Source organism: Pithys albifrons, chromosome 17 (assembly GCF_047495875.1).
Source record: "Pithys albifrons albifrons isolate INPA30051 chromosome 17, PitAlb_v1, whole genome shotgun sequence".
NCBI lineage: Eukaryota > Metazoa > Chordata > Aves > Passeriformes > Thamnophilidae > Pithys > Pithys albifrons.
The window spans coordinates 11,045,404-11,069,076 of NC_092474.1; the positions used below are offsets into that span (position 1 = coordinate 11,045,404).

Sequence of the window (23,673 nt, forward strand, 5' to 3'; positions counted from 1 at the left end):
GCAAAGGGCAGCGGATTCTGTGCGGCGAATCATCGAGCACAGCGCTGAGCCGAACAGGGGAATTTCGTGACGAGATAGTTACAGCTGCCTGTCCTGCACCGAGAGCTGGAGGGTGGAAAAATGGTTTGGGTCCCCTCTGCAGGGCTGGAGGAGCCCAACACCTTCACGGGATTTTCACTTCCTGGTGGATTTTGATTTGCCTTTGTCATTGGAGGGGAGAAGCAAAAACCACTCCTTCTGGGCCAGCACTTCTCTGGGAGGTTGTGTGCATGAAACCTCCAGTCACAGGACCTGCCTGACTGTAGGAATTGCAGCTCATCGGCAGTTCCCTGGAGGTATGTGCCTTTCACTCTGGAATCCACCAGCTGTTCTTTTGCTTAAAAAGAAGATTCAGTTCATTTTCTTCCAGCTGCAGAATGCTTGTGTCCCTTCAGAGAATCTGACTCTGGGGTATTTTGGCCCCTCTAGGAAGATCCCTGTGACTTAAATGGTTTGGAGCACCTTTTTAACTAAATGAAAGGTGTATAGAACTAATTTAATGCAGTATTTAATTTGTTAATGTCTGTATTCTGTTCTCTGGGTGCAGGACCTCTTATTTTGTGCAGCTTTGGGGTTTGGAAGAGTGAATATAAAAGCAGCACCTTCTTCATCTTGTAACGCAATAATACTGTCATCTTTTAATGCATTTTCTGGAAGGCTTGCACAGTGCCCTGGCTGCTGGGTCTGCTGTGCTCAGGGGGTGGCTCAGGGCTGGCAGGTGCTGCCCTGGGAGCCGTGGGCAGCCAGTAGGGCGAGCAGTTGCTCGGTTGCTATTCTGGTGCCACCAGATAACTCCAGCTCCTTTTGACCCTGATGGGGGACACTGCAGGATGGGCACGCTCAGGATGAGCCCTCACACCCCAAACCTGAGGGCCGAGTACCTGCTGTGTGCAGGAGATCGTGCTGAGCCTGTCTGAGGGCAGGGGAGTGACATCCCGGGGTTTTCAGGGAGCCTCCCCTCCTCATCCTGCTGAAGTTGTGTTACTGTTTTCTGGCTGAATTCCACACCTCCAAAGGACCTGCCAGGTATGTCCTGATGCTCCTACAGTGGAGAGTGCTGATGTCGCTGGTGAAGCGACTCCTCTCTGCCAGCCTGGACGAGGTGTGCCCTCGTGCTGCTGCCCCAGTGGAAAGCTGGGAATGCAGCCGGAGAGGCTTTCTTTAGAAAGTGAGCACAGCACAGACCTGCGGGCGCTCGCTGGAGTTCCCCACCAGGGACTGCAGTGGGCTCTGCAGGGTGGACTCACAGGTCAGAAGGTCCAACGGGCTGGGATTTGGCAGTGAGTCACCGCAGAGGAGGGCAGGATTCGGAATGGGCAGAGGGTGTAGTTTGCAGGGAGCAGTCTGGGAGGCTGGGAATGCCTTTTTATGCCTTGTCTTTGAGGGCGAGTGTTTTTCTGCTTTAAGATTTCTGAGAGGTGCAAACTGTGTGACGTGGGTCCTCTCCCTGGCATGACTGACAGTGTTTTAGCTGGTGGAAGTTTTCCTTCTCTTCAGGAATTTGTGAGCAGTCTCCGCCCAGCTAGTTGAGAATTGTTTCCAGGGGGAGAAATGGCGTTTACCTGGCAGCCTCTGGGAACTAGTTAACTGTTTGTATGATGTACCAAGAGGGATTTTGTTAGGAAAAGTGAAACATGTACTTCCGCTGCACCAGTGAACTGGTCTCAACATTTCATGCTTCTTCCACTACCTTTGACTCTGGAGAAAACACCTCCCGAGATCTCGTTTCCTGCAGAAAGCAGTGCCTGCGGCCACAGTAAATGACTCCGTGATGATGTGGGGCCTGTAATCAGTCTGTGTCAATATCCTGTTTCGAGATGATCTCCGGGCAGGTTTTGCCGAGGTTGCTCTTCTGCAGAGTGTAGTGAGACTACGGATCCCTGTGCTGGGTGGTTTTCCAGTTAAGACAAAAATCTGAGACTGACACAGCTTTTCTGACTGCTCTTTTACATCTTGGTGTTTTCTTCGTAGTAGAAGTTTCATAACTCGTTCATGCCTGGGCAGCAGTAGATGTTTTTCAGAGCATTTGGTGGATTACCTTAATTGAAAATTCTTCCCAAAAACCTTCTGATACAGATACCTGTAATGAGAAGAAAGAGACAAAGCTGTAGTCCAGGCTTTTACTGTTGTTGTTTTTTGTTTCTGCTTTCCTGCAGACGCCTTACTGGCAGACCTGGAATCCACCACCTCCCATATCTCCAAGCGGCCAGTGTTTCTCACAGAGGAAACACCTTACTCCTACCCAACTGGAAACCACACGTACCAGGAGATTGCTGTGCCCCCTCCAGTGCCCCCACCACCTTCCAATGAGGCCTTGAATGGAACTGTGATTGACCCCCTAGAGCAGTGGCAACCCAACACACCCAGATACACCCACCAGCAAGTAAGTGCACGTGTGTGGGTAGCAGGGTGCATGCTTGTTCTGTGGGTGCAGTATCTCTCAAGAAAGTAAAGAGGAAGAATAGGAAGAAGTGAGGATGAGTTTGGCTGAGAACAGAGTGGGACAATGGGGGAAGGTGTGGGTTTTTATTAGAACTAACTGGTTGGAGCAAATGGCAAAAAAGAATTTGAAATCCATCATCATTATTTGACAAAATGGTGGTGTGATGAGATTAGTGTTAGTCATCTGCCTTGCAGCCTGTGGGAAGCAGATGGGGGTTTCCAGCACAGAGCTGCGACTCATAGGCAAGTCTGCAGTAAGTGGAGAACAGTTGTTCCTGGTGTAGCTCATCTGATAAAGGCTTGACTAAAGAGTAGATTTTATTAAATTCTGCTGGGCTTTGTTCTGCCCTATCCATGTGTGGGTTTGCAATGCAGTAGTGTACATGTTTGCTTTGTATTCTCTGTTTCCAATGCAAATCTCATTTCCACAGCCTCAGTCCCAGTCTCCTATATACAGCTCTAGTGCCAAAAGCTCCAGTGCCTCAGTTCCTAAAGACGGGCTCAGCTCTCCTTCTCCCCGTGCCAGTGAAGAGGAACACGTCTACAGGTATCTGGTCCCTGATAAGAGATAAGCCTGACTCACAACTCGAGCCTGCTGTGGCTCAAGCTGCCTTCTATAAGTGGAAACCAGCACTGCTCTCTGTGTGTGTTACGTGGCCTTGTGTCAGTTCTGATTGTAACACACCACCTTAACTTTCATACTCACTTCAAACACTGATGGGCCCTTTGGCTTGCTCAGTTGCAAGAGGTTAAGGATTCATCAGATAGGGCAGGATCTGGATTGTGTTGTGAAGGATATGATCCAGACACAAGTCACAAATCCATTCCCCTGTTAAGCAGCACAGAAGTTCTTTAGGAGTTCTTTTGGGTCAGTTATCCCAGGGAACTCAGTACCTGTGGCCTGGCAGGATGTGCAGTGACTTGAGTTTTTAGGTAAATTTGAACTTCCTACAATCTCCATCTCAGTTGGTGATTGTGAGCATAAACTTGTTATGTGTCAAAGGCAACTGCTCGTACTGAGGAGTGAGGAGGAGTCTGTCAAACCTTCATCCTGGGCACCTTTTTACAGTGTGGAGACTGGTCTTTTTTGGTGTCAGGTTCTAACCATGCCAGCTCTTTCTGCTGAGCAGGAAGTTGCTTCCAACCAGAACTAATTCTGGGTAGAGGCAGGCCTAGCCAGAGATGGCCCAATGGAGGCAGTAATTGTAATTTTTTCAGATGACTGCATGCAATTAGTGCAAAATGGAGATAATTACAGCCATAAGTCCCCCTGTACAAGGGTCTGGCGTAGCTTGGTTCTGGTGTGAATTGTAGCTGGTGTGTTGGTTTGGGATGAAGTATGTTCTCCTCAGATTGCAGTTGTGGATTTCTTATTTTTCAATATGAAGAGAAGGATAATAAGTGACCTTTTGGAATTTATAGTTGTCACTGGTGTTACAGGTGTCAGAGTTCTTAAACCTGTTAGATATTAAATTTCTGAGGATAATGTGCGTGTGCACAAGGCAGAAGTGCCCATTTTGGATTTGGAAAGTATCTTTTTGATAAAATAAGAACCACCAGAGCATTAGAAGTTATTCCTTCCTTTGTAAAACTAAGACAAAAAAAATGTCCCTGCCATTGGCAATGGGAGGAAGGCTGTTACTCCTATAAATTATTATAAATACTATAGAAATCACTGCAATTCTGTGTGGTAAATGATATCACCCACATATGATTAAGCTGTAATTACAGCCAGTGTTTTTTACATGCCTGTGTGTTTAACACCATAGAAAGTACATCAGATTACTTTCTTATAAATTGATTAGAGGCCCCCAAATTAAAGCTTTGAGGACCTGAAGAGAGACCTTGAGTGTTGCCAGAGGCTATCAAGTAACTGATGGCTTCGGAGTTTTTGCTGATAGTGTGAGGTTTGTACTTTGCCTCTTGCTCCAGTCTGTCCCAGCCCTGCATTCCCTCGCTGCAGGGAGGGGGATTTTGCTGCTTGGTGTGGTGTCAGCAGAAACAAGTCATTTTCCTGTATGTGAGCTAATGGTTCTGCTGCAGTTCTGTGCATTTCGATCCACAGACAGTTAACTCTTTCCTGCAGGACTGGGCAGCTCATAGTCCTAAAATCAGAGGCCTTGTCCATCAGTGCTGTTTTTTTGTAACTGACAGCTGGAGATGTGACTAAGCAGTGGCTGTGTTTAGTCATACCACAAAGCACATGTCTTACTTCCTCCAGAGCTAAAAGCATAACCCTGAAAAGAGCACAGTACATGTGTAAACTTTGGGAACCTAATCCGAGTTGCCCTCCATCCTTCTGGTGTATCTGGACACAGAAGTTTCACATTTCCCTTTATCTTTAGTTTCCCAAACAAGCAGAAGTCTGCGGAACCATCTCCCACGATGACCAGCTCCTCTCTGGGCAGCAACCTCTCAGAACTTGACAGACTCCTTCTGGAACTGAATGCTGTTCAACATACTCCTGCCAGTGGCTTCCCAGCAGGTATGGAATAGCAAGACATTTGATAGGAGTGCATAGTTTTATTCTCAGAATAGTAACCTGTTTTTGACTTCCAACATCCTTCCTGAGGGAGATCCCCCCAGCCCTTGATCAAAGATTTGTTTGATACACACTGCTCAAAGCAAGGCCAGTTTCAAAACTGGCTCTAACTAAAGTTTCAAAGTTAGATCAGATTGCTCAGGCCCTTGCACTGTTAGGTTCTTAATGTCCTCAAAGATGGATAGTGCGCAAGATTTCCGGACAATTTGCTGTTCTTGCCTGTGATTGGCAGCTCTGTGTGGAACTGGGGATCTGAAGGGCTCTTTCTGCTCCTGTTTGCTCAGATGAAACTGGCAGAAGCCCCTCACTGCCCAGCGTGGCTGGACCTCACTACGTTGTGCCTGAGAACAGCAGCTCCGGGGGAGGGAAGGCTGCGCCCCCGACAAAGGAAAAGCCGAAGCGGAATGGGGCCCGTGGGATCGAGGATGTGCGTCCCAGCGTGGAGAGCCTGCTGGACGAGCTGGAGAGCTCCGTGCCAAGCCCAGTGTGAGTCACGTTCTGCTGGTTGCAGGCTGGGGTGGGGTGGGACAGGCTCCTGTGGGAATGCTGACTGCAGTGCAGGGGCAGCTGCGGCAGGACAGCAGTGGGTGGGAGATGGGCTTTGTCTGAAGTCAAGTGGGTGCATAAAGATGCTGGAGCTCTGTTATCTACTCCTGGATGAAAAAAATGCACAAGGTGTGTGGGAGAGGTGGATTGTTCAAACTCAGCTGACCACAAATACCCCCACTGTCTGACAAAATGAGTGTTTGGTCATCATCTGTTTCTTAGTGGGTGGTGTGTGTGTGTGTGTGTGTGTGCACACCTGGGCAGAGAGGCAGGGCCTGGTGTGTGTGTGCACACATGAGCCTGGGCAGAGAGGCAGAGTCTGCATGTTGGGGAAGCTGGGGCTGGGGGAGGGCTGGCCAGGGTGGGCTGTGCTGAGGACACTCCTCATTCTCTGCTCTCTTAGGGGAACAGTGGGACTTCCAGTCTAGGAGTGCCCTCCCAGGCATAAACACACTCTTTTTACTTCCTTTTCCTTTTTCCCCTGGCCAGGCCTGCGATCACTGTGAGCCAGGGCGAGGTGAGCAGCCCCCAGAGGGTGACTGCCAGCCAGCAGCAGACCCGGATCTCTGCTTCTTCAGCCACTCGGGAACTGGATGAGCTGATGGCATCTCTCTCTGACTTCAAGGTACCCTGTCAAGGCAACTTAATACTTCATCTTGTCCCTCCCCACCCCTGGCCTCTCCTGCCTGTTTGCCACATCTGCTGGCCTTGTTTGGTCTCCAGAGTGCCCTCTTTACCTCTCACACTTGCTCTGAGGAACTTCCCGTGGTGAATTTGTGCTTTCTGGGTGCTGCTGTAGGTCTTCTTGACTGCTATAAATTCTCATCACTGGCAGGGTAAGACAGTTCTGGGATCTGTTTTTGCTTCAGTTCTGCAGTTTGTCTGTTTGCCAGAGATAATGAGCTTTGTTACTGTTCAGTACAGAGTGAATTATTTTGCTGTGCTGAAACTTAATGAGAAGGAGGGGGCATGGGACACCACTCTGCTTGCTGACAGAGAACAGGCCCCTCTGTTCTGTGGGATGACCCTCCTCTGTGGAGTGTGTTTACCCTGATGTGTTTTCCCTAAGAAGGATTTTCCAGGCATGTGGTGTGAGCACTGAAGCCCTTGCATCAGACAGTTGGAGATTTCAAAGGTTTTATCTTAAGATGAAACCTCTTATTCACCTCAAAATGGGATTAAAGTTTGAGCCTCTTGTGGGGGCAGGGGATGGCAAAAACTATTCAAAATCATGTTTGGAAATTAAATTATTGTATTAGAAAAGAACTGCTATTTTGGTCACAAGTAGCACATAAAAAGCCCATAACAGCATAATCTCAGGAGTGACTTGCCCATGGTCCTCTTGATACATGAAGCACTTGGCAGATGTTCTTGGATAAGTTGTTCTTTATTCATATAGGTATGTTACCATTCCTCCACTAGGTGATTAACTGTGGAGGTTATTTTTATGAGACTTCATTTACCCATAATCATACCAAAATGAAAAACACTCTCTCACTTTCTACTTTCAGCTGCTTTGCTTACAACCTTACTGAACTATTGACTTGAATTTGTTCTGAGAGAGGTGGAGAAAGCAAATGTACTAGATATACTTGTTAGGTTTGCCCTTCTGCCTTGTCTGCTTTCTAATCCTAGGAAAGTCCCTAACTTTCTGTCTTATTCTCATATAAAAGATTCTGCTGATACTTGGTGTCTCTTGGCTGATCTGGACTCCATCCTCTCTTAGATGCCTTTGGGTGGGGCAGCCAGAGCTGAGATGTTTTGTGAGGAGAGGTGGAGGGGACACTCAGTGAGAGCTTTGCTGTTTGCAAAGTTGTGACCAAGTGTGTGAGTTCAGAGCCCAGCAGTGAACACACACACTCTGAGGGGCTTGGCCTGCCTTGTGCTTGCTGGAATGGAACTCAGTCTGCCATTTCTGGCACATGCACTGAATGTTGGGAGAATCCAGGAGTTACTCACTGTTTTCTCTAGACTTAGTGTAGTGTGTATTTAGTCAATTGCAAATACGGACACTTTAGTGTTGCTTTTTTATTCCATATTAGGTCTTGGGGTGTAGTGCAGGTTATCCACAAGCTCTGCTCAGCCTGGATGAAACCCTGCAGTGTTGTGAGGCTGGAGAGAATTCACACTTGTGCTGCTGGCACTCCCTGCCTGCCCCTTCATGTGCTGTGGGAGCTGAGCAGGGTGGCCTCGTGCCCCTGCTGCTTTATCAGGGCTCAGAAAACAAGCTCAGGGTGTGGCTCCTGCCACCAGCCTTTGTTCCCAGGTGAGCTCTTGGCAACTGAGAGTGACCTTGCCCAGTTCAGGTTTTCCTGGCAAGACACAGGGAGAGGACATTTTAAATGTTCCAATACTTTTTAGTCTCAAATCTCCAGTAAAACCTGTGTGACAGAGACGAGCTGCTTTCTGTAATACTGCCTGTCTCCCTGGCTTAGTTTCTGTTGGCCTCTGAGACCAAACTGAAATGCAGCAAGATTTTAAGATTTAGGCCTTTACAAACACAGCAGCAGTATTTTTGTGAGACATTGACATCATCTGTGTCTAAACATTCTTCCTGGAGCACAGATAACATGATTTCTGTGATCATTTTCCTTTTGTTAAGGATGTCATTGACTGTTTTTAAGTTATTTTCCTTTTTTCCCTGTCCTCCAGGTTGCTTCATTTTCCCTTCAGTCCTTTTTTGTTTGTTTATACCTGCTTTGTTTGTGCCAGCCAGTGGTGTCAGGTGTCTGTAAAAATGTATTCTGGTCTGTGCCAGTGTCAGAATATAAGGGAGAGAAGTGGAGTCTTTGCAAAGGTGAAAGATGAAAGGCTACTGTTTGAGTACCAGACCTGTGTGTGGTTGCAGGAAATAGGACAGAAAACCCAAGTATGGTGTGTGATTAGTTGGAGTTTGTAGCTGGTACAACTGGCAGTTGCAATAGGTGGGGTTGGGAGGAGTGGAGGGGGCTGGTGCTTGGTTTCCCTGCTACTCCAGGATGAAAGGTGCAGTTTTGGGCTGATGCATCACCCTTTTATCATCTTTGCTTCCTTTAATGAGTTGCTCATTCTCTGCTTACAGAGTCCATTTGATTTTAGTTATTTAGCTCATCAGTCAGCAGGCACTGAGATTACTTAATGCAGTTGTTTTTTCACCCTCTGCCATTTCTGTGTAATGTGATGCCTGCTGACTGCATAGCTGGATGCTGGTGGTTAACTGTGCTGGTTCTGCTGGGTGCTTACCCAGTGCTCTTCCTTTTGGAGCTACTATGGGTTGAATATGTTGGAAATACTGACTTCTGGGCCAAATGTTAGTCGTGCCTTGAAAATTACTGACTCTGTTAGGAGGTGTGGAGGCTGTGAACCACAGCATCAAACCAGGTTACTTTTACAGGTGCATCCAGCTTAGGCAGAATACAGGGAGAGGACAATATTGGGAGATTACCTCTTTTTTACTGAATGTACTTACTAGTCCTTCCCCTCCCTGCTGTGGCTGTGGGCCTTGCTGTGCTACTCAGGGAGAAGAGCAAACTGTCAGGAATGTCGGTCTCCTCTTGCTCTTTCCTTTCTGAGCAGTGTGACTTTGCCAGAGTTTGTGGTCTGTGTGTGTGTGTGCCAGTTCCTGGCCCCTCGGGATGGCAGCACCTCAGGTCAGCTCAAGGTCATGACTCTTCATCTACCAACAGGTTTTGTGCATGTTCTGGTTAATTTTATCCATTTATTGATGATAAGTGTCTCAGAAAGGTAAGTAGAGACTGAGATCCCACACATGGGGCTTGGGAAGTTGTGTGCCCTGGTACCTGACAGCATAAGGGTCTGACTGCTTGAGGCTTCTTTGGAAGAGATGACTAGGAATCACAGCAGGTCGTGATAGCTCTTGGATTGGGAAGTCCTTTGTGGATACATTTTTAAAAGTGAGAAGGTTCAGTGTTGGTCTTAAGTTGATTTGCTGTGTGAGCTTGTCCAAGCCACTGTTCTGATAGTCCCTTTTTAAGAAGGGGTAATACCAGTTTGTTTCCTAGAGTTTAGCCAGGAGCCACTGGAACTGGGAAAAGAGGGACCTGTGATCTTTTGTTTTCAAAAGACCCTGTAAGTCAAAGAGAACCAAACCCTCTGCATTAGTTGCTTTTCTTGGAGTGTATTTTGGATCAAAATGAATGCTGATTTTATTAAAATGTCTATGTGGAGACTTTGGCCTAAGGGAAAGATGTTAATCTGCCACCTAAGCAATGCTTACAAGGGCATGGAGTGACTGACAGACTCATAGAGATTCAGTGTGTGCCACGTCCAAGGTGAGATTAGTGATGTGAACAGAACAAAGCCCGTGTCATCTGCTCTTGCTGTCAATGCCCTGAAGCTTTGTTTTCACTGCCATGAGCTCAGCCAACTGGAGCATTTTATTAGTGTATCAAGAAGAAAACGTCATGCTTTGTTCTATTCATTGATTGCATTTTTTCAGCTTTGAAATATAAAATTTACATGTCTGACTGTTAGTAAGTTACAAAAGTGACCTTTACTCACAGTCTAGACATTCCTGGGTTTGTGTCTGGCTTCCCAGTGGCTGTGACATGCCCCTGTCACAGGTGCAGGTGAACATGTGAGCTGTCACTCAGGAGGAGGCACGGGAAAAGGCACTGTAGGAGGCTGCAGAACTCATGTGAAGATCACTACAATGTCATCCTGGTTCTGCTCTTTGATATCTCATTTTCTTTCCTTACTCTTGGAAGTAAGGCTTTGGATCAACATGGCTTTTTGATTTGGAAATCAGTTGTTATAATGCTTAATTCATTGCCTTATTTTCCTTCTCCTTACCTGTCTTTATCTCTTTCCTTATTCCTCTGTCTCCTTTTTGCAGACTATGTCTCTGGTTTCTGAACCCTCCCTAGAACTGGTTCCCAACTCAGCAAATGCAGACTCCAGCAACACCCCTCACAGTTTAGCAGTGCTGCCTCATTCCAGACACCCTTCTGCTGCCCACAGTGGGGACTGGATGGTGCCAACGTGTGCCCCCTCAGCAGACCTCTGTGCTGAGGGAGGCAGTGGCGCTGCAGTTCTGCCCCTTCCAGGGCGTCTTTCTGCCCCTCCACCTCTGCCCCCACCACGGAGCTCTTCTGGTCATCCTGCTTGTGGGGAGCAGGTGAATTCTGCAAGTTTGGCTCAGCTGAGCAGAAGGCCTGACTTTTCCAGAAACACTTCCCAGGCTGTGCCAGCTTCCAGAGTGGAGCTTCTCTGCAAACCTGCTGATGGGGAGGCACAAGGCCTGGGGTGTGATTTGGCAAAAGAGATGGAGGAGAAGGAGCAGAGAACTGACCCCAAAATCTCAAGTGTACCCATTTCAAATGCTTTAAATGGTCAGGGGAAGGGGCAGGTACCAAAAGAGCAGGATCAGCAGGGAGCATTCAGGAACAAGTCAGCCCTTTCCTCCCAGGGCAGAAGTGTGGAAACAGCTTTAGATGAGCTGTGGGCCCTGGAGCTGCCTGCACATGTCCCAGAGGTGCATGCAAAGAAGGAGAGCGTTCTGGATTCTGTTTACGAACCTCCTGTTGTTGCCCTGGATCGGTGGGATGTCTTCCCAGACACTAAAAACCAGTTGGGCTTTGTAGTGGAGCAAGGACAGGAGGTAAAGGCTGAAGTGCCACATGAAACCAAGGCAGGTGAGGATCCTGATCTGGGCAAGAAGAGACAGGGCAGGGAGAGGACTCCTAGGAAGGCAGGTACTGCTCACAGGAACAAAGCCAGAGGAGACCAGGAAAATGAGCATTTCAGAAGCTCTGCAGTCACTTCAGAATCTCCTGAAAACGTCTGGAAAGCTGAATGGGATCTGCCATGTGTCTCCAAACCACCCATTGAGAGGATTTCTGCATCAGGCCAGGCAGGCACTGAGTGAATGTAGGAGTAGGATGAGTCCCAGCTAGGACTGTTGTGCAAGCACACTAACCTTGTATGTGTGTGTGCAGTGAGTGTGCCCAGCCTCACCCACACTAACAGCATGGAGCTCTGAGCAGGGTCACTGCAGCTGCATGGCATGGAGCTTTGGAACCCTTGGCTTTATCTTGCTGTCTCTCCTGCATGTGGCTCAGCAGCACAGAACATGGCACTTGTTATGGGTTTCCTCATGAAATGGACTTTTATTCCCGAGGAAAGGGTAAGGCTCAGTCCTCACAGACTTCTGAAAATTTGAAAGGGCTGTTTCATGGCATTGGAGAATGTGTCTGGTTGGGATGGCAGCTCTGCTTGCCTTTTTAGGTCTCATTACTGGAGCTTCTGGCGTTCCTTCTCATGCTGGAAATGCACTTTGTGCCCCAGACATCTCTGACCAGGAGCCTTGTGCCTGTCAAGGGCAAACACAAAGAGCCGACTCTGTGCCCTTGTGATGCTGAGGTTTCTGTAATGGTCAAGCTGCACCTCCTATCTTGGCTTTCTTCTAGTTAATCTTTCCCTTCCTTTTCTAGACAGTTATTTTTGGCTGCTGTGATTATCCTTACAGGATTTTTCCTTGCACTGAGTCACTGTTCTGGGCTGTGCCAAAGGAATTTTGGCATTGTGGAGTAAATGTCATCACTCTTCCTGCTCACAATTGTCACTAATGTCTTTGAGTTTGTGCTGTTGCATCTTGGGGCTTGCTGTGACATTGCTCCTCTCTGCTGATACTGTCACCTTTGTCCTTTAGATTAAATCTTTAATCAAGAGGACGAAAGAGACTGCGAATGTGCATCCCATGTCTCGGGACCCCTCTCCAAGGCGTAAACTGGGTCCTGCCATGTTCCACAAGACTGAGGCCCAGGATCGCCTGGTTGAAGAGCTGCAGGACAGACTGGGCATCGCTGAGCAGGAGCAGGAGGAGTGGCAAGGCCAGGATGCCTGGCTGACAGAGGGGGTCATTGTCACTGCCAGGCCCCGGGGGGAAGAGCAGAGTGGTGGACAGCAAGTAGAGAAGGTAGAAAGCAGGGACATGTGTTGGCACATCCCAGCATGTCCCTCTGTCCAGAGAGCATGGTGTGGAGGTGCAGATTAAGTTTCTGAGTGTCCTAAGCAACATGAAATTAAGGACTATTTCTGTTCATCCTTCTCTGCCCTGAGAAGGGAAACAGCATGTGGTTCTAGTTCTGGATGTTTAAGAATTAGAGTGGGATCTGAGGGAGCTGGTGATAGTGATGGTATCTGTTAATGCAGTCTGCTGCTCTCCACATGTCCAGTGGCCACGTGGGGATTATTTTTAAAACCACCCTGGGAAGCCTGTCATAGAGGGGGACTTTGTTTGCCCAGTGCTGTACCTGTGCAGGACATTCTGGGGGTAAGATGATGCTCTCCTTGAGCTCACAGAGCAGCACATTTTCCAGTGCCCTTTTCTTTCTTGCTGCTTTTCTGCTTTAGATAAACATACTGGTAACAGCCATCCTTCCTGTTGCAGGAAGTGATTTTTGGTTCTTCTTTGGTTTTATTCACCTTTCTTCTTCCTCCGTGTCTTTCTAGGTGGTTTTTCCTCCAGAATCCCCGCTCCTCCCAAGGAGGACAGTCTCTGTTTCAGCCTCTTCCCAGCTCCAGCCTTCTAAAGACACTGCAAAGACAGTCCCTGCTAATGCTGCTCCCTCTCCTGTCTCTGGCCCTGGACCTCTCCTCCCACTTTCACCTCAGCCTTCTCATGTGCCATCTACCCCAGCTCCTAGTCCAGTCTCTTCCTCTTCCTTCAGTTTGGCTCCCCAGCCTCTCTTCCAGTGGGAAACTTCTGATGATGATTATCATGAGGTTTCTGTCATGGGCACCCCTCCTTCTGAGGATCCCAGACATTCCTGTGCTCCCCAGACCTGGACCCCGAGTACCAAGACAGTTGTTTCTGTTGGCTGTCAGACTGAAGATGAAGCTTTCTTCCCAGAAATTCAGACTGGCTTCTCTTCTCTGGTTTGTGTTTTTAGCAGTGTTTTCCAATCCAACTACTGCTTGTAGCTTGATAGCTCAATAGATACAGTGTTCAGGTAAGGGCTGGTATGAGCTGCTGGATAGAAGGGAGGACTCATGGACAGTATCTAATCCCAGCTGTAGCATTGCAAAGTACGTGTCTGTGCAGTGGCTGCTGGGCTTGTGGGTCACGTCTGTCCCGACAGTCACGTTGTGCAGCAGGGACTCTGTTTCCCTCTGAGATTAAGAAGGTAACTCTGAAACACAACCTGCAGCTCTCCCTGCCATAATCTCTCCTGAAGTTGGGGGAGTAAAAGACGGCACAGTCTCCAGGCTGGAAGGAGCAGATCAACAGTCCTCCCTGTGTTTGCCTGTTCAGACAGGTGTCTGCAGTGTGAGTGGATTTGGGGAGGAGATGGCTCTGTGCTCTGCACCTTCTGTCAGGGAAGGGCTGTAGTTCTGTGGTGGTGGGGAGTCACTATGTATAAGCATTGCAGAGTGTACAGGCAGCTCTCAAGCAGTGAGCAAGGACACCCTTCTGCATCTTGAACTGTTGTACTTTCCAGGTGACCTCTGCTCCTCCCCTCATCCCCAGTGCCAATCTGCTGGCTGCTCCTGCACCCCTGGGCCCCCCTGACAAGGCAGGACCTCCTTTTGTTTCCTCAGCATGGTGTCTCTTCTGGTCAGTGTGTGCTGGGATCTGCTCCTGGAGCTCCCAGAGCCATTAATGTGGATAATAGCCTGTAGTGCATGGTTTGCTGCTCGTGGAGCTCCTCGCTGAACTGGAGTGATGGCAGATCTCATGGGTGAAGGGTGGGACTGGAAGGGCCTTTGCATGATGAATTTAGTGGATGCTGTGCTGAGTGTCCCCTGTAAACTGAAGGCATTGTGTGCAGGAGGTGGAAACAAACGTCCTTCAGGTGTGGGCACATCTGTGAGCTGTCACAGAGGGTGGCTCTCCAGGCCAGGTGGAAATTGAGGTGTGCACAGCTGGTTGTGCCTGCGCTGGGGTCAGCTGTGGTTGGCAGGGGCATGTGGGCCCTACAGCCGAGGGTGAAGTTTCTGTTGCTACAGATTGAATTCATCTCATCTGCTTTCTCTTTGGATGGAATTTGTCACCTGTGTGTGGCATGTGTTCCTGCCCTGCCTGGTGGCCCCAAGCCCCTGTTCAGAGATCTCTCAACACAGTGCAGTCCTTTTCCTCCTGCTGTGCTGTGCAGGAAGCCCCGGCTTTGTCCTGGGGCTCCGGATGGTCTTTGTCTCCAAAGGCCTGTTGTCTCCTTGCAGTGCTGTGCTTTGGAGACAGTCACTGTAGCAGTTGGGTAGCAAATGTCTGCTGTGTGGCAGAGGCTCAGGACACTGGGCTGTGATGGGGCTGTTTGTGCTGCTGGCCTGGGAGAGGTTGCAAGTTATGAGGTAGCTGGGAGGAGAGAGGAAGGGAAAAGCTGTGTGTTGGGCTCCACTGGGAATCGTGGTGCATGTGAGGAGCATGTGTAAAAAAAGCTAAATTTATGTATGCCATGAGAATTTTTATACAAATGAGCAGAAACCAGGATTTGTCATGGAGTAAACCAGTCAACTGCAGGGACAAGCAGCTGCAGGACAGGGAATAGAGCTCCTCCTGTGGCTGGAAGGGCACATACTACCAAAGCTCTGAGCATTTCAGCATGTCCCTGGTCCTCTGGCTGTCCTGGCAGCACAGTGGTCGGCTGTTCACAAGTTTTATGTCTGTCTTAATCTATTCTCTTGGTAAAAGAAAACATGTTCCAGACCAGCATCTCAAGGAGGGACTTCTTTGGGTTTCTCTAAATCTGACAGTAGCTGTGGCAGTGTGAAGTCAGCTAAAATCATCTCCGTTTCCTTATTGTGGTTTGTCTGCAAAGTCAGCTGTGATGGCCAAGGAGAACATACGCTTTGTTTTTAAGTTGTGAACCTTAGTAAAACATTTGTCCCTCTCCTCTGGGAAGCCTTTCCAAGCCTTGTGTGCTGTGGTGGTGTGAGTTTCAGAAAAGGCCAGACAAATACCTGACTCCCCTTCCTGCTCCCCTGCACTTCCAGGTCTGACAATAGACGTGGCAGCCCTGTCTGCTGGGGATGCACTGCCCTCTCTGTAGGTAAACAGCAGGCAACTGGAAGGGAGTAATTTCCTTCCTGCTTCCACTTGCTTAGCTCAGGCATGGGCTGAGAGCCACCTGAGGGGCCAAGGGGACTTGACAAACAGATATGCAGAAGGTGGTGCAAAGGGAGAAGATTCTCTAGCTGAAAGGGAGGTGAGAAGAGCATCTGTATCAGAGGAGGCAGAACTGAGAGCAACAGCAGAGGAATGGAGAGAGGTCAAGGGGAAGGGGCCCTCTGGATGGCGTCTGCCTTGTCAGCTGGCCAGGAACTGATGAGGTAAAGGGAGATTTTTGGCAGAGGCTTAGAGAGTACTGTTCTGACTGCCTGGGATGTGCTGGTGACTTGTGCTGTATGTGCAGTGAAGGAAAATCCAGTCCCCAGTGCACAGCTCTGCTGTTAACACATCCCAAGGTCTCTGCATGTCTCTGCATGGGCAGAATATGTGTGTACTCGATCCTGGCTCTCACTGTCTTCTTCAGAGAGCGTAGCTGGCTCCTGGCAACCTCCTGTCTCTGCAGAAGAGCCACTGGCAGCAACAGCAGGCATTCACCTGGTAAGCACAGCAGCACTCACAGTCTTTTGTTTTCTCTTCCCTGCAGTTCATGGCGCAGGGGAAGGCTGGGAGCGGCTCCCCTCCATCCACAGCCTCCAAGCCTGGCAGTCAGCTGGACACCATGCTGGGAAGTCTCCAGTCTGACCTGAACAAACTGGGTGTAGCTACAGTTGCCAAAGGTGTCTGCGGAGCCTGCAAGAAGCCGATTGCTGGGCAGGTGAGTGGAAGGTGCTGTCTCATTGCTGAACCTTGGGCTGCAGCTGGGAGTAATGGGGAGGGCTGTTTCGTGAGGCTGGATAGACTGGAGATGCTGGAGAAACTGAAGTACTCTATTTATCCACTGGCTAGGTACGCTGTAAGCTCCTCCAGTGACCTCTACCCTGCCCCTGAGGGACTGCCCTCTCCTGAGATGATAGGTAATTCAGTTTTCATGCTACCCCAGTCCAGGGCTCACTTGAGTAGTAGAACTTGTCATTCTTGCTGATCTCCAGCTGGTATCTTGTCATGTGGTCTAAGGGAGAGGGAGATAGAGTTGTTCTTCATAATTTATCTTCCCAACAGGTAGTTACAGCCATGGGGAAGACCTGGCACCCTGAGCACTTCGTCTGCACCCACTGCCAGGAGGAGATCGGGTCTCGCAATTTCTTTGAGCGGGATGGGCAGCCCTACTGCGAGAAGGACTATCACAACCTCTTCTCCCCTCGCTGCTACTACTGCAATGGGCCCATCCTGGATGTGAGTTCCGTGGGGGGTTCAGGGTGCTGGCAAGGTGCTGCAGGCCTGGGGGTTATTTCACCCATGTGTCGTGGGTAGAAAATTTTGCTTTGGGATTTCTGTATTGCCTTTGTCCTTGCTTTGAAAGGGAAGCAATGTGGCCCAGTCAAATTCTTACACTAGTGAGAGGAGTTAGTTCCTCTTACCTTTATTGAAGCTCCTTCAGAACCCACATCGACTCCTCAGCATTTGTGTGTTGGTAGCCTGTGGGAACAGGCACCAGTGCTAGTCCTGAGGGCTGCACAGGGCCCTGTGTAAGGGAGGAGCCACTGCCTAAGAGCCTTTTAGGGTAAAAAAAGTGTGCTGTGGGGAAAGCCTGACCGAGCCAGAGGCAGGGGTGAATCGACTCAGCTCTCTAAAGGACAGTCTATTTTAATGCTTGCTCTTGTCAGCACCAGCATTAATGTGTTCTCCCCTCCCTCCAAGTCCGCCTTACCTCCAAGCTGAAACCATCATTTAAATGACTTGTACTTTATCTCTTCTTCTGAACAGAAAGTGGTGACGGCTCTGGACAGGACATGGCACCCTGAACACTTCTTCTGTGCCCAGTGTGGAGCTTTCTTTGGACCTGAAGGTACTGCTGGTTTATGCAAGAGAAACAATCTCCCTACACTGCAGACAAGGGTGTAAGGCAGAGCTGCTACTGGGGACAGTCTGAGGGGACAGGGGAACTACTGGAGTTTGAAAGGCTGTAGCTGTTTATGGGGGAAGATGCTACCAGTAATCCTCTCCTCCTCAGAGAGGAGTGCATATGCTGGGATGGGAGGGGAACAGAGCAAGGAACCTGCTGTGTGTGTTAGCAGGGGGAAGGATGATCCCACCCACAGGGGTTACCCTGCACAGCTTCTGTGGCCACAGGTGAGGATCAGGAGCTGATCCCTTCTGTCCTCTCCTTTGGCAGGATTTCATGAGAAGGATGGCAAAGCCTATTGCCGCAAGGACTACTTTGATATGTTTGCTCCCAAGTGTGGAGGCTGTGCCCGGGCCATCCTGGAAAACTACATCTCTGCCTTGAACACCCTGTGGCATCCTGAGTGCTTTGTCTGTCGGGTAAGAAATCCAAGGCCCTTTGTGTGACCCCTCTCTTTTCCACCCTGCAGGCATCTGGAAAAGGTGTCTCTGGGGTAGTGAAGGGCAGCCACTCCCACGAGATAAAAACATGTCAGCAGCCAAACACCTTCTTGTTCCTCTGCCTGTTTACACTGAACTTTTGAGTTGCCTTTCTCTTTCTGCTCCCAGCTGCAGTTATGGGCTTCTGCAGCAGCTCACAGATAAACAGAGACAAGTTCTGTGACCTTTAAATAATTATAAGCTAAGCTTCTCTCTGAGCACTTGCCTCAGCGATCAGATTTTGAGGATCTTCCTCCCATGGTCCATCTGACAATGTAAACTAATGAGACTGACCTTGTTCAGACAAACATAGAAAACAGTGAAATAGTGGCAGGCTCCTTACAACAGGCACAATAAACAGGAATACTGCAGATTAAATGCTTGGCACTCTTTCAGAGAGCATTGCAAATATTAACTCTTAAAGGCCCCAAGAGATGAACCCAATCAGCCAGTGTTTCCTATAGTGAGAAAGAAGGACAGAAACCTGATCAGGCAGCCAGAACCACAAGCTGCTGATTCCTGGTGTGATGCTCAGCGCTGACTGTGACTGTGCTGTTGGGACTGTCTGTGGCTCCTGCAGTGGTGTGCAGAGGGTGGAGGCAGAAGCTGTGCCTTTTTGGGCAGAAACTGAGACACTATCAGGCTGCTTTCCTTTCCCCCTGCTGCCACACTGCCTGAATTAGCAGGGCCAGCATGGATGTCTTCCAGGACACTAGATGTGATTGTCTTCCTGTTTTTCCTAAATCAGAGCAAACTTTTCAGCTGTTCCACTGACTGAGGGAAGAGACTGTTTATTGAACTAATTGTCAGCATTAGTAAAGTCTTGGACTCACTGCAGGCAAACTGTATTCATCCTGTTAATGTGAGTATTTAACAGCTCTGCCTGCTGTTTGCTGGGGTCCAGCTGTGTGTCACAGTCAGTGTCCTCCCTGGGAAAGAGGACAGCAAAACCAGGATTCTGAAAACATGGCTTCTCCTTCAGGCCTTGCTGCTGATATATTGACAAATCTGGCAGCATCCTTGACTCTGTCCCACACTGTGCTGCCTCAGTTTCCCACTCATACAAGGAGGGGAGTCTCCCCAGTCTGGTGGGTGTGGTGGGTTCTTCTATTGCAAGTTCTATTGCAAGTTCTATTGCAAGCTGCCTGACACGGAGGGGGAGAAGCTCTGGACACTAATTAGCACGTAGCTGGTGTGTCCTCTTTTATCTGTTCAAAATCATGAGCACTGTAGAACAAACAGTTTCTCCCAGCAGTGATCCGTGTGTAACTGGTGGGGACGTTTCAGGCTGGACAATCCTTTGCAGAGTGTCCCTGCCTAATGCCAGCAATTGTGGAGAGGTCACTTGTGAAGATTAATTGTGCCTCATTTTCTCAGCTGGAACCAGTCCCATTTTCATCAGGATTCGGCCGCATGAAAGCCTTTGTTGGTCCCTCCTTCTGCCTGCTCTTGTGGGGAAGCTGGAATGAGAAAAAACCCAACAGAGGGAAAAGTGCAGCAGTGTTCCCACCTCAGAGGAAGGAGTGTTCTCCTTTCTCTTGGCTGACACATCTGGTAGCTCATCCATAGTATTTTCTTGGTAGAAGTGAAGCTAGCTGGGGCAAGGAGCTGGTTAATTCCCTTGCTTGTGCCTGTACCTTTCCATCTCTCAGCCTTTTCTTGGAAACTCTTCTCGGTGGACAGAGTTTGGCTCTGGACAACAGGACGATGCTGGAAGGCAGCAGTTCCCCTGCCCACAGGACAACTGGGCTGTGCCATGGAGCAGAGGTGGCTTATGGAGCTGCCCCTCCCCTCACCCCCAGCTTCTCACTCAGCCTGTGCCCTCTGTTTGTCCTCCTGCAGGAATGTTTCACCCCGTTCGTCAACGGCAGCTTCTTCGAGCACGACGGGCAGCCCTACTGCGAGGTGCACTACCACGAGCGCCGCGGCTCCCTCTGCTCCGGGTGCCAGAAGCCCATCACAGGACGCTGCATCACTGCCATGAGCAAGAAATTCCACCCCGAACACTTTGTCTGTGCCTTCTGCCTCAAGCAGCTCAACAAAGGAACCTTCAAAGAGCAGAACGACAAGCCCTACTGCCAGAACTGCTTCCTCAAGCTCTTCTGTTAGAGGCACATTGATGGGCGCTAAAGCATCTTTCTGCCACCCCCTTGGCAGTTCTGTCTCTGAACCATTACTGTGATTTAGGAACCTTACCAGGCAGGGGAGAAGGGGGTGGGGGGTGGGGAGTGCTTTCTGCTGCTGTGAAGAGGCAGCAGATCCAGAGATGAGACGGACCATTAAACTGGAAACGCCCTTGCTGTGTCTCAGTAGAGAGAGGCCGAGATCCCTCAGTATGTGTGTCTGTGTGTGACTGACAGCTGAGCTTAGCTCGAGGGCTCCAGCAGGGAGGTTTTCCCAGCCCCCTCCTGGCAGCAGGAGCCTTTGCCAGTACATTTCAGCCTGTGTCAGCATCCTGAGCAAATCAAGACACTTGCAGACAACATAGCCCTCTGCTTTGACACCTCCTTCTCAGGCTTTTTTGTGCAGGGTGAGTGACAGTCCAGCGAGGGCACTCTGTGACCTCAGTGCCACCCTGTCTCTGCTCACAGGGCCACACTGTGTGTGTGACTTGCTGAGACCAGAGCATCAGCACAGGCAGCCAACACCCTGCAAGGGTCTCTCCAGTTCCATTACACTGTAAGGAGATAATACCACTTTATACCACTTACTTTTTTTCTTTTAATTAAGAGGAATCACGATGTTACTGTGTGGGGTGGGTTTTTTTTCCCCTAGTTTGTTATGCCTTTTCTTGATCACTTTTCTCAGCACGCTGGAGCAGGAGGTGGGGTCCCTTGGCACCCATGTGTGCTCCTTGTGGGAACTTCCCATGCCAGGCATTTCCATCCAGGCCAGCTCAGGGCATCTGCTCCCCTTGCCTGCTGCTCCTGGGAGACAGAAAGAGGCATCATCCCTTCTTTACATGCAGGTGCCGAGAGGTCAGAGCAGCCTTTTTCATCCATCCCTGTTAGGAGCGAGTGTGATGTGTGTCTGTTTATCTGGCCTGAAACTATCACAAGAGTGGGGAGAAGTGGAGAGGGTTAAGAAGCCAGGAGAAAAAAAAAATCCTAAATTTCTATCCTTTCTTCGTCTTTGCTAATGAGACCTTGTCAGCCCCTTGGTGTTTCCCTTTTCTGTGCTCTTGTTAAACATGTTCTACCGAGAGATGCTACAGCAATAACCTTTTATATTGACTGTTCCTGGTATAACAAGTCCCATGGGTCAGGTGTGTGTGACACACTTGGAGTTTTACTATCAAAATGAATACTGTATCCTGTCTTTGATAAGAACTGTAGATTTCTACACTGATTTTGAATTCATATCTAATTTACTTTTAATCCTCTTATACAGAAATTGGTTTTGAAGTGATTTTAAGAAAGCAACTTTTATATATCAAGCTGTGCTGTTCTAGGCAGTGTGCCAGTTGTGCTGGCTTACTGCATCTATAACCTCAATGCTTTGTAAAGCCAAACTAACATTCAATATTTCCTTTTATTGCGGGTTGGGAGGGGCTGGAATCTATGGGGGAGGGAATGTGACTTGTTATTTTTTTTCCCTAGCACAGGCAGGTGAACTGTGAATAGCTTTTTTTTTTAATCTGTTCTTCTGGGTCACCTAAAAGTATAGGTTTTGTTCTATTGTAACCTGTAAACTGCTGTATTTGAATCACTTGCCTTTCTCCCAAAGCCCAGCTTCCAGGATATTTGGGTTGAGTCTTAGTATGATGCTGTGGGGGAGCAGCTCAGACCTTCGCCCTCTGTTTCTCCTCTTCAGACACCTGAAATCAGAGCAGTGTAAGTTGGGGAAGAGGCTCCTTTTGTCCTGTGGAAGAGAGGTCTTGTGAGTGAGGAGAAACTGGGAGACAGACTCTGTTCCTGACTAGCTGTGTAACTTAGGGCCAGTCACTAAACCTTTCCGTGCCTCAGTTTCCCCATCTGTAAAATGGGGGCAGTTTAGCCTGGATGTGTGAGGTCATTGTGAGGCTTAGCTTGTGTTTCCAAAGCACTTTTAGGTCTCTGGCTGGAGGGTGCTATGGAGGGGGAAGTGCTGCTCTGAAATTCCCGGTGCTGTTCCGTGGTACCAGCCCAGGGAGCAGTGTGTGGAATTCCTGCTCCAGAGTGCCACAGCACTGGGACCAGCGGCATCTGGTTGTGCTTTGCAGCTTGGCGGGTGCATGAGGGGCCCAGGGGGGGCTGTGTCAGACACCAGCCCAGCCCTGGGCTGGAATCCATGGGTCACTGTCCCACTGCACTGCCCTGCTCGGGTCACTGAAACTGTGCCACTCGTCATGGTGCTGCACTGCCCTGCTTGGGTCACTGAAACTGTGCCACTCGTGTCCCCTGCAACTGAACCTCAGTGTGTGGGTGTGAGGCCAAAGGCAGGTGTGGGAGCACTGGAGCTGTGTCAGCGGGGCTGAGCGTAGCTCTGGGAGAGTTCAGGAGGCCACAGTCCTTATGCGTTTGCCTTTCCATCTGTGAAGTCAATTTGACTTAAATGGATGTTCCGAAGCTGTGTGTGTTTATCTCGCTGAGAAGGTCAGTCCTTGGTGCTGCTGAGAGGACACACAGCTTTGTGCCCGAGTGTCAGAAAGGAGGGAGATGTTTCTGGCACTACCACTTCGTGTGTGCCACCTGCAAACTGTAACCGCGTGCCTCAGTTTCCCCGTGCGGGGAGTCTCTGACCTACCTCACTGCTCGTTGTGTCAGTCGGGGCTCGGCTGCCCGCGGAGCTCCCCGGAGGGTGGACACGCTCAGCTCTGCCCTGGCTGGAGCCTGATGCGCTGCCATCCCACACCGCTGCTGCTGTGCCCAACAGCGGGTGGTGCGGCTGCTGCCACCGCCGCGTCCGAAATGCCTGTTCAGGCCACGCAGCTGCAGTGTTAGGCACTGGGGCTGGAGGGGTGCCCAGCCCCGGGCAGGGGCGGGCCGGGGGCTGTGCTGGGAGCTCGGCAGGGTCTGTGTGTGCAGCCCCGGGGGCTCGGCAGGGTCTGTGTGTGCAGCCCCGGGAGCTGAGGAGGGTCTGTGTGTGCAGCCCCGGGAGCTGAGGAGGGTCTGTGTGTGCAGCCCCGGGAGCTGAGGAGGGTCTGTGTGTGCAGCCCCGGGGGCTCGACAGGGTCTGTGTGTGCAGCCCCGGGGGCTCGGCAGGGTCTGTGTGTGCAGCCCCGGGAGCTGAGGAGGGTCTGTGTGTGCAGCCCCGGGGGCTCGGCAGGGTCTGTGTGTGCAACCCCGGGAGCTGAGGAGGGTCTGTGTGTGCAGCCCCGGGAGCTGAGGAGGGTCTGTGTGTGCAGCCCCGGGGGCTCGGCAGGGTCTGTGTGTGCAGCCCCCGGCCCGGCAATGCTCCGGGTCGGTGCTCACGCCACGTCCAGGCTGGGCTGGGGGAAGCTCCGCTGAGTCGACAATTATTTGGGTTTGGTTTTTTTTTTTCCGCCCATGTAAACTTCTAACTCTGCTTTCTATTTTTTCCCATTCAAACCTGTCGCAGTTACGCCAATAAACTCGTTACGGTTACTCTCTCGCTGTGTCGCGATTGTTTCCGCCCCGCGGAGGGGGGTGGGGGGAACACGCGCTCCTCCCGCCGCCAGGGGGCGCTGCCGCCCAGCCGCGCGCGGCTCCGCGCGTCTTCCGCTGGCGTCACG

General features: G+C 50.0%; 1 protein-coding gene across 1 annotated transcript in view; it reads left to right on the forward strand.

The window, feature by feature from the left end:
• PXN (paxillin) overlaps nt 1-23,545 on the forward strand; it is a 45,834-nt gene extending 22,289 nt beyond the window's left edge. Inside the window, exons 2-11 of the mRNA XM_071571965.1 lie at nt 2,196-2,422; nt 2,913-3,028; nt 4,827-4,966; nt 5,308-5,509; nt 6,059-6,194; nt 16,162-16,332; nt 16,677-16,850; nt 17,382-17,463; nt 17,791-17,939; nt 19,842-23,545. Of these exons, the coding sequence (XP_071428066.1) occupies nt 2,196-2,422; nt 2,913-3,028; nt 4,827-4,966; nt 5,308-5,509; nt 6,059-6,194; nt 16,162-16,332; nt 16,677-16,850; nt 17,382-17,463; nt 17,791-17,939; nt 19,842-20,108 (1,664 nt within the window). The 3' untranslated portion in view covers nt 20,109-23,545. The remainder of the gene's footprint in view (nt 1-2,195; nt 2,423-2,912; nt 3,029-4,826; nt 4,967-5,307; nt 5,510-6,058; nt 6,195-16,161; nt 16,333-16,676; nt 16,851-17,381; nt 17,464-17,790; nt 17,940-19,841) is intronic.
• Nucleotides 23,546-23,673: the final 128 nt, after the last annotated feature.